We start from the raw sequence: 10,932 nt of genomic DNA on the forward strand, positions 1-10,932 counted from the left end.
TATTAAACACGTCTATGGGGATTCAGAACGGGGGGGGGGGGGGGGAACAGCAAACCAGGTAGGATGTGTAAATGACGTCAGACTTCGGTGCTCTATACAGCTCCGAGATGAGGTTCCACTGCAGGCTCTACCGGAATCGGTGGAACGGCCGCAAGGGGTCCGTGGATTACCTTTTTCTCCACATCGTATCCAAACACTAATGGTAGTTTCCAAACTGTACAGATGTTTGAGGATGTTCCGGAACCATGACTTTTTGGACCGGCACGAAACAACCGTTTAAATCTCTTATTTAGTCAGCCTGTTGGCCATGTTTTCACGTTGTAGCCAAACCGGGAGCAGTACTGGCACCTGACGTAGGGGGGTTTTCCGGGTTGAATGGGACACATGGCCACAGGCTAACTAAATAAGCGATAAGTCCCCCAAGGAACCAAGCTCATCTCGGAGCTGTATAGCGGAGTGAGAGGTTCGTAGATGTCAGGAGACCACATGAACCTTTATAACACCGGAGGAAGGTGACCGAACAGCTGTCCAACACCGGAGCTGTATTCACCTGTTTCCTAGGCTGTGTGTTTTCCACTTCCTGTCGATTTCATTGGATATCATTGGTCATCTGACCAGTTTCAATGGATTTAATTGGATCAAATCGACAGGAAGTGGAAAACACAGCCTAGGAAACAGGTGAATACTGTAGTAAAATACTAGGAAAAAGAGGCTGATTTTGTGCAAAAGAAAAAACAAAAAGTCATTTATTTAAACATCGTCAGTATACATTTTGCGTGTGGAAATAAACTACGCAACAAGCAAATAAGCAAAAAAAACTAAAAACAAATAAATGTATCCGAAAAAGAAAAATCAAAAGGATATACAATCAAATCTACTGTATTTAGTAAATAACACAGAATGTTATTATTAAACATTCATGTTTCTATTATTTAACAGCACATTCATCAACAAACTAAAATCCTATAATTCTTGCAAGTAAAATAAGCAAAGTTTCAAAATCATAGTTGATACAACATTACTGCACAATCGCTAACGTTATTCTGTAGACGGAATAGAAAGTCTAAACCCCCACAGTCAGCCTTTTTAATACAAGTTCATACAAACCTTATCGGTGCTCAGAAATCATACCTGTTTCATAAAACAGAAGAAGGAAAACGTTGATCTCTGCTAATAATAATAATAACCTCAAGAAGACCACAGGTCTCTCTCTGGGTTATGGGGAAAAAAAACAAGCAACAAACTACAAAAAAATCTGCATTATCGCAACTAAGACAACTTGGAGGCTAAAACACAGCTGCCTTATCGGAAAAAGCCCCAAAACAGAGAAAGAGATTAGGCTCCATGCACAGCCGCCATATTGGAAAGACATTGGGCATCTTCCTTACTTCCTTCACAGTAACTGCGTCTTACCTTATACAAATGAAGGCTCTGTTCCATTTAGTGTAGCACATACATGTACCATAGCTCTGAGAGTGTACAAATGGAACCAAATGGAACCGCAAGGGCCCATTTGGAACCCCCCAAGGAACCATGAGGGTCCCTGCACCACACTTTGAGACCCACTGGTGTAGCAGAGCGTTTCCAGTGAGCCGACATGCACAATGACAGCACCTCTGTTTGACCAGAATGGAAAAGAGAGTATAATTGGTAACAAGGAAGTAAGGAAGAGGCCCAATTTCATTCCAATATGGCCACTGGCGCATAGAGACTATTATTAAACAAATGTAAACAAAGGCGATACGCTATACAATTAAAAATCCAGTCCTTTCATCACTCTGCCTCTTATCAGCAAAGCTGAGAATACAAAAAACATTTTGCAACTTTTATTAATCAGACTTTTGCACCAAAATGGCAAAAGTGTGTCTAGTTTGTGCTGCTGGCGGTCGGGCGCCTCCCTTCACCACATGTAGTAGCTAGCAACGCGTGGTGTCAACGGGCGACGGTCTCCCTTCACCACATGTAGTAGCTACGCATGGTGTCCAAGGGCGACGGTCTTCCTTCACCACATGTAGTAGCTAGCTACGTGTGGTGTCCAAGGGCGACGGTCTCCCTTCACCACATGTAGTAGCTAGCTACGCGTAGTGTCCACGGGCGACGGTCTTCCTTCACCACATGTAGTAGCTAGCTACGCGTGGTGTCCAAGGGCGACGGTCTTCCTTCACCACATGTAGTAGCTACGTGTGATGTCAATGGCCGACGGTCTTCATTCACCACATGTAGTAGCTACGCGTGATGTCAATGGCCGACGGTCTTCATTCACCACATGTAGTAGCTAGCTACGCGTAGTGTCCACGGGCGACGGTCTTCCCCTCACCACATGTAGTAGCTAGCTACGCGTGGTGTCAACGGGCGACGGTCTCCCCCTCACCACATGTAGTAGCTACGCGTGGTGTCCACGGGCGACGGTTTGCCCTCCGCACAGCCACCGCCATCTTTGTCCTTCTCGCCGTCGCCGTCCCACAGGCTGATGAGCGGCGGGTACAGCTCGTTGAGCGGGATGGACGAGGTCTTCTGCATGTACTTCTTCAGGGAGTGGTGGTAGTTCTTCCTCTTCCAGCGGCGGGCCGCGTAGACGCCCACCGTGGCCAGGCTGACGAACGCCAGCACGGCGGCCATGGCGGCCACCACCGCGGCGCTGGGGTGCTGCCGCTGACGCTCCGCCGCGGCGTCCGACAGGTCGAAGGCGGCGCCGCGCGTGGTCACGTTGACGCAGGACTTGTGCGTCTGCAGGTGGGCGTTGGACACGCTCAGGCACACCTCGTACTCGGTGGCGGGCTGCAGGTGCGTCAGGTTGTACTCGTGCACGTCGACGGGAACGCGCGCCGTGTACGTGATGTGGGGGTTGTCGATCTTCATGGTGGCCGACGCCCACTTGAGGTTGGAGGTCATGACGTTGGAGTTGACCTTCCAGGAGACCAGGACGGAGTGGGCGGCGGTCTGCTTCACGTAGATCTTCATCACCTCGCCGCTGCCCAGCAGCGTGCCGTTGACACGCACGGTGGAGACGCGCGTGTCGGCGCCCTCCGTGTTCTGAGCCACGCAGGTGTAGCGGCCAGAGTCTTCCACCTGCAGGCGGGGGGGCGATGAATTCATGATTAATTGTCGTATAAATCATTGAAATTACAAACACATCAGGGCAGATATTATGACAAATAACTGACACTGACCGGTAACAATAATCAAAATAAATAATGCAATGTCTCTGGCCAAAACAGGCTTTAATATATTTAAGAATGTAATACTTTTCACAATTTAATACGTTTTCAAAAATAGCTTTGCGACGCAGTGTGAGATATTTTTCAACACAGACGAATGGAAACGATTCTGATGATTAGGCAAAAATAATCGTGATTATCTCAAACCGGGGCCGCCCGAACCTCCAGAGTTCGGGCGGCCCTCCACACCCATGGCGTACCGCTAATCCGACCGATATTTCTGAGTCATAGAGTCAGGGATTTGTGAGAGTACCCGTTAGTGCCCATATATGGAGATCTCTGTATGTGTCAGTCCTTGTCCCCTTTATGCCCATACAATGCATGGAGATCCCTGATGTCAGTAGTAAATGCCCATAGCCTGTATATATCGGCATGCCCACCTATGGGCTTAGCGGTCAGACAACCGGATCTCATTATGCCTATGGTTTGTTTATGGTTCCCTCCCATAGCCAATTTTAACACATTGACTTTTTTTTTGAAAATTCCACAAGAGGGTGCTCTAACGCAACTTAAGAATGTTCCCTCGACTCTGCTTCGATTTCGATGGATGTGACGTCGAATTCCGAAACCAGACATTATCAACGGGCGATCGCTCCAAAACGTCAGATCGCGGAAGAAATGTTTTTGTTCCAGTGGATAGACGGGACCCTCCCCCACCCCCCGGACAATTATTTTTACATCCGGGTGCACGTTGTGGCTTCTGTGGCGCTTCAAGGATCGTCAAAACACGGTAAAAAAAACGCTAGAAGTTTGAGGATGACTTGGATGCCAATTACCTTGCACTCAATGTGTTAATGTAGGATAATAGTGACCAGGCCATTATGTACGTTAATAATAGTGACAGGAGGGCCCACTGTACCTGCATGTGGTTTAGCCTCAGGGTGCCCTCGCTGCTCAGGTGGTAGCGCTCGGACACAGTGTCCACGGTGATCTTGGCGCCCAGAGGGGAGACCCAGTAGATCTCGGGCTCGGGTTCCGCCACGGCGCGGCAGTCCAGGCTGACGCTCATGCCCAGCTCCAGGCTCAGGTGGGCGGGGAAGGTGTCGTGGGAGATGAGGGGCAGGCACTGCTCCGGGGCGTCCGGCAGCGGCCGCAGCTCCCTGAGGCGCCGGCCCCGGAGCTCGGGCGGGGAGGCGCACAGCATGGCCAGCGGCTCCATGAAGCGCACGGCCGTGCTGCGGTTGGAGCACATCCACTGGGTGACGCAGTCGCAGCGCAGCGGGTTGCTGTGCAGGCTGATCTCACGCAGGTTGGGCAGGGCCTAAATGAGTACATTTACACGGTCAAAGCAGGTTGATATAAGTCTGTTGCAGCAATGGGAAGAAGTCTGTCCGTTATCAAGAGACGTACCAAATACATACCACAACAATGCAAACACTAGCCCTCACACATTTGGATTATTGTCCAACGGTTTGGTCTAGTGCTGCCAAAAAAGATTTAGTAAAATTACAACTGGTCCAAAATAGAGCTTCACAAATTGCTCTGTGCTGGACAAAAAGAACAAACACCAAAGAATGCATGGCATTTTGGGATGGCCTTTGGTGGAGGAAAGACTTCATATTTCCCTGCTGTCTTTTGTCAGAGGCATTATTTCATCCAGGGTCCCGGCTGTCCTGTATGTATGAAGTTTAGCTCAGATGAACACACTTACAACACTAGACATTCATCACAAGGTTTCTTTACGCTTCCCATTTCAAACACTAATTCAATGCAACACGCAATAATGTATAGAGCAATGAAAGAGCTGCAAAGTCTTCCATCACAACTCATACAGGCAACAAGTAAATCTGATTGTAAAAAGAAATGGAAGAAATATCTTCAGGAATCTGCTTGTTGATAACGGCTAACTGCACACTGTTTAATGTTTTTTACATAGTTTAACTGTATTTGTAAACCTGAGTTTGTAACTACGGTTGTTGAGGTATCATTAAGGTGTTAAATTTATAATTTAGGCTACAAAACCATATAATCGAGATTGATTAATATTTTCCATTTTGGTTGCATTTTAAGTGTTTATTTTTATACTGTCATGTAAAATGTCTTCATGTTATGTAATGTAATGTCATTTATTTCTGCGTGGGCCCCATGAAGAGTAGCGGCTGCTAAGGTAGTAGCTAATGGGGATTCAAACAAACAAACAAACAAACAAACCTCCACGGTGCGCTGGTACAGGGAGCTGAGAGCGTTGTTGTTCAGCATCAGGCTCTCCAAGGACGGCAGGTCCCTGAACGCCGTCCTGTGGACGAAGGACAGCCTGGGGTTGTTGGTGGCCTCCAGCTTGGTGAGCTCGGGGAGGTTGTCCAGGGCGTGGCGGTCGATGGACACCAGCTCCATCATGTTGTTGACGCCCAGCTCCTTCAGGCGCAGCATGTTCCTGAAGTCTCCCTCCCGGATCCTGCGCACCGGGTTCTTGTTGAGGTCCAGGAACTTCAGGTTGGGGACCTTCTGCAGGGCGAGCTGCGGGATCCCCGCCAGCTTGTTGTCGTAGAAGGACATGCTCTCCAGGCTGTCCAGGCCCACCAGGGCGTGGGCGGGGACGTCGGTGAGGTCCATGCCGGCCAGCACCAGGCTCCTCAGGCTCCCCAGGGGCTTGAAGTTCATGTCCAGCAGGCCCACCACCGGGTTCTCCCCGATCATGAGGATCTCCAGGTTGGGCGTGGCCTCGAACCAGCGGCTGTCGATGACCCGGAGCCTGTTATAGAATACAATACTTTTAGTGGCAAAAATACATCTCAAACGATGTCACGCCAACGTGGATTAAACACAAAAAAGCCAAAGCTTGTTTTGTGGAAAGAAATAAACTGTACAAACAACCATAAAACAAAGAAAATTAAATCCTTATACATAATGTTAGAAACGATGCTTATACAGTACATAGGACAAGACGTTCACTAAGAGAAGAATCCAATGCAGCCAGAGGCACCCGATCTACTATGAATCACCCCATTCAATGTGCCAGAGGAGCGGGCTATCCAGGGTGACCCCAAAATGACTTTTTTTCCTTTTTTTCTATGGATTAGTCACCCCATGGAGACTTGAATTCATGGATATTGTTTTGTTTGTGTCTCATTCCTAAACTAATAATTTGATGACCGGCAGCGGTTGCGGTAGGAGACACAAAGAGTCTCCTTTGTATCTCCTACCGGAACCGCTGCCAACTGGTCCGCTGGTCATCAAGTTATTGGATTATAAATGCAACAAAAACAAAAAAAATATCCTTGAATTCAAGTCTCCATGGGGTGACTAAGTCATTTTGGGGGTGAACTATCCCTTTGAGGTCATTCTTGAATTTTGCTAGTGAATTTAGAGATGTCAGGACTGAAGTAGGGGAGCAGTGGTGCCGACGACGTAATAAAACACATTTTCCCCCGTTAAGTGTCCAGCGTCTTAACCCATTGAGACCTGAAGCCGATTCTACATGTCTCCTAAATCTCAACAGTATTCTGAAAAACGTGTGTTTCTGTATCAGTGGTGCTCAATCTTTTTTTTTTTGACCCCCAAAATTATATGTATTTGGCCACGGACCCCCATCAAAATGTTTTGTTCCAGAGACCCCCAGAAGCAAAGATTTGAGTTAAAAATGTTCGCTTTAAAAATATATATATTCAAAGACTTGCACACATTTTCATGTTTTTTCAAAAATAGCAGATCTACAAGCTCGTAGCCGCGCTATGAGCTTGTAGATCTGCTATTTTTGAATAGCCCAAAGTGTAAAATAATGCTTTTTAGCTCAAATCTAAAAATGACACAGTACCAGGTCTTAATGGGTTAAGGGGGGGTTAGAACAAGATCATATGAACCCTCCCCTGGTTGAGTTGAGTAGTATACCTGTTGGAGTTGAGGTGGAGGCGCAGCAGGCTGTGGAGGCCCGTGAAGGCCCCGGGGGAGATGGAGGCGATCTGGTTGTGGTTGACGTAGAGCTCCTGGAGGTCGGAGAGGTCTCTCAGGCAGTGGTCCGGCAGCGTGGTGATGCGGTTCTCCTCCAGGTGTAAGGTGGTCAGCTGGTCCATGCCGCTGAGGCCCGCGGCCGCCACGGTGCTGAAGTTGTTCTGGGACAGGTCCAGCTCCGTCAGGTTGACCAGGACCTGCAGCTCTCCGCTGGTGTGAGAGATCAGGTTGCTCTGCAGCAGCAGCACCTGTTAGAGGGTCAAGATCCATATGATATATGTTTAGAAAATCCCACCCTGGAAAATGTCATATGTATGTCCCACATATATGTTTAACCCATTAAGACCTGAGGCCGCGTCTAAAAAAATTAAATCCAAAAAAAAAAAATCGGAAAAAAATATAAAAAAAATATTTTCACGATTTTTCAAAAATAGCAGATCTACAAGCTCGTAGCGCGGCACTCGGTGCCGCGCTACGAGCTTGTAGATCTGCTATTTTTGAATAGCCTAAGAAATCTAAAGTGACACAGATGCGTTCCAGGTATCAATGGGTTAACATAATATGAGCTATATATAGGACACATATATGTCCTATAAATTCACAAATATGCACATATATGAACCTGAATATATGGCATATATATGCAGCATATATTCTGCATATGTTTAACATATATTGGCATAAATGTTCATATATTTAGTAGGCGGGCTCTAGACTAGGGGTGCAACGATACGTTTTAACAACGATTCGATACGTATCACGATACTTGGTTGTCGATACGATACATGAACGATACAGGTTCATTTAGAACCATACCATACGCTTCAATTCAGTGATTTAGTCGATACGATACATGAACGATACAGGACAGGTTCATTTAGAACCATACGATTCGATTCGATGATTTAAAATCAATATAGTATCTATTTATTTACCCAAAAAATCTGTATTTTAATCTGGATACTGGATATAAAGCCCTCTTTCTCTTTTTTCTTCTTAAAAGTACTTAGTATTGATAAAATGGATTATTTGCATTGCAAAACGATTCGATACGATACAAAGTAAAACAATACGATATTTTGCTGTTTGCATAACCATATAGTAGATCGTTGAAAATTCAAAACAATTTTTCGATGCAGTTACTATATCGTTACATCCCTACTCTAGACCGGATCCGGCATTTGCGGGAGATTTATTTGTCCGGTGTCCGGGAGCAGATGGTAATTTCCGGGAGAGGTGGGATGTCTGAATGATACAATTTACAATGTAGGCATTTAGCAGACGCTCTTAATCCAGAGACACTTACAGTAAGCAAGGTAAACACAAGGTAATACTGTACATCAAATGCATAGAAATAGTCATCTAGGATCATAGGTAAACCAGGAACCTATCATCAGTCTAAACAGTAGAATATTTAAAACAAATCTACAATCTGTACATTGAAACTACCAGGTCAACAAATGAACCATCTGTCTACATAACATGTCGAACATCTAAATGTTAACGTTTGCATAAAGCCTGCAAGGTCGTCAAGGCTACGGCAAATTAAGTGCTGACTTGACGATTAATTGTCATACAAATAATAACGTTTAATAGTGTGGTTTTCTTTTAGGAGTCTCTGTCGGGTGGAAACATCATTTGTCCGAAACTGTTTACTTTTCAGGATTCAAATTCAAGAACAGCAAAAGTAGCAGATCTACAATCTCACAAATAATTCAGAGTATATTCAACTAATTTGAGATCAGGCGATTATTTAGTAATGATTGTGAGGGTTCACCTGTGTGTCCAGGGACAGGTTGGTGGGCACGCGGGTCAGCCTCAGGTCGTTGCAGTCCACCGTGGTGGCCTCTCTGTAGGTGGACTGGGGGGTGAACCAGGGCCGCACCTCGCACACGCACAGCCGCGGGCATTCCTTGGCGCCGTTGGCGCCAGGGGAGGAGGGCGCCACCGAGGGCAGCAGTGGCATCAGCAGCAGCATAACCCCTGCAGCACATAACCTATAGCAGTGTAGATTTTGACAGCAAATTTTGATTTAGTTTTAGTCATAGTCTTTTGAATAAAATTATGTTTAGTTTTAGTCACCTGAAATGTTTTAGTTTTTGTCTAGTTTTAGTCGACTAAATATCATAATAGTCGACTAAATCTACAGTTGATTTAGTCGACTAAAATGTGTGTTGGCGGTGCCTTAATGGCGTCGTAATGGCTGATTTTACACTTGGTTGGATGCTGAAAATAGCCGATCTACAGGCTCACAGCGCGTCGCGCTGTTGTGAGCTTGTAGATCGGCTATTTTCAGAGCGCAACAAACATAAAATGACTTGTCTTTTAGTTCTACTGGATCTCTTCTCCACTTGTTCCCTCACTAACATCTTAGTCTAGTTTTTATTTGTTGACGATATTGTAAATATATATTTAATCTTAGTTTTAGTCATCATAGCTTAGTTTTTGTCAGTGAAAAAAGGTAGTCGCCAAAATGTTTTCTGTCATAGTTTTAGTTGGCGAAATCAACACTGACCTAAAGGCGTGCTGCAGGGGGCAGCGGGGCGTGGCCATCATCATGCCTCTCTCTGCTTCACGGTAAAGGAGAGCTCAGAGGAGAGGAGATAGAGGGCCTCCTGGTGGTGGGAAGGTGAACCACACAGGTCCACGGGGCATCAGCCTCGTCTCTGGCTCCAACAACCAACCTACTGGATGGAGATGTTTCTGAGGGCTGTCGATCACCATGACAACATTTAAAGTTGATGATTAACTTGTTGTACGAATACATTGTGATTAATGATTTAATTGTGTTTTCGGGAATTTAATGAACATTGGAACGTAATGAATATAAATGTAATTTCTGTTTGGCCATTTTAGGTTTCCTAATCAAAAATTAGCCACATGACAAATAACTTAAATACCGGTATACAAAGACATTACTGACATATTTAATAATGTAATACTAATGCCTGTAGATCAGCTATTTCTGCAATTGTTTCAACATGGGAAACCATTATGCAAACATTAATTGTGATAATCAAAAAAGAAATGCGATTAGGGGATTATGTAATAATTGTGATGGACTTACTGTTTCTGAGCAGAGGTTAAAAAATCCAGGATTATAATAAAAAGTGTGAATTTGATGGACCGTCCAGTGCAGTGTCCACCTCCTCTAGCTGACTGGGTTTCTCTCTCCTTCACTTGTTGCCTCTATTCAGCAGAATAAACCTGAAAGACACAAAACAATTTGAAGATGTTAAAGCCATAAGCTGCAACAGAAAAATATTGTTGCGTGTCAGACTAACTATGACGAAAAGTGTCCGTCGACTAGCTTTCTTCACGGATGAAAACTAAATAAAAACTAAGCCATGATGACTCAAGAAATCAAATAAAAACTAGACTAAAATGTTAGGGATTAGGAGAAGAGATCCAGTAGAACTAATACTAGTGGAGAAGAGATCCAGTAGAACTAATACTAGTGGAGAAGAGATCCAGTAGAACTAATACTAGTGGAGAAGAGAGCCAGTAGAACGAAGACTTATGCTTGGTTGTGTGCAGGTGTCCAGACGCGTTGTGATCTTGTAGAAGTTTTTGTCCACTAAATCAAGTGTAGATTTAGTGGAGTAAAATCTTGATGATATTTAGTCAACTAAAACTAAAAGTAAAACATTCCAGGTGACAAAAATATGACTAAAACTAAATGGAATTCTAGTCAAAAGAATAATGTCTAATGTCATGTGGAAACTAAAACTGTTACTTTTCAGGAATTAGAAAAAAAAAAACAGAATGTGTGTTCCAGTGGATCCAATGAAGCTATTATTTATTTAGTCACAAATACTTTTCACAG

At 44.9% G+C, this 10,932-nt stretch overlaps 1 protein-coding gene across 1 annotated transcript; it reads right to left on the bottom strand.

Moving 5' to 3' along the window:
- Window positions 1–2,367: 2,367 nt before the first annotated feature.
- On the bottom strand, window positions 2,368–9,650 carry LOC311048729 (leucine-rich repeat neuronal protein 1-like; the record flags this gene model as incomplete). Its single annotated transcript, XM_084062000.1, has 6 exons — window positions 9,622–9,650; window positions 8,884–9,103; window positions 7,047–7,354; window positions 5,370–5,910; window positions 4,078–4,479; window positions 2,368–3,069 (listed from the first exon to the last, which is right to left on the bottom strand). The coding sequence occupies exons 2-6, from the start codon at window positions 9,082–9,084 to the stop codon at window positions 2,368–2,370; spliced, it is 2,154 nt and encodes a 717-aa protein (XP_083918126.1). The 5' UTR covers window positions 9,085–9,103; window positions 9,622–9,650.
- Window positions 9,651–10,932: the final 1,282 nt, after the last annotated feature.

This window comes from Gymnoscopelus microlampas (genome assembly GCF_963454915.1).
Source record: "Gymnoscopelus microlampas genome assembly, chromosome: 7".
In the NCBI taxonomy this organism is placed as follows: Eukaryota; Metazoa; Chordata; class Actinopteri; order Myctophiformes; family Myctophidae; genus Gymnoscopelus; species Gymnoscopelus microlampas.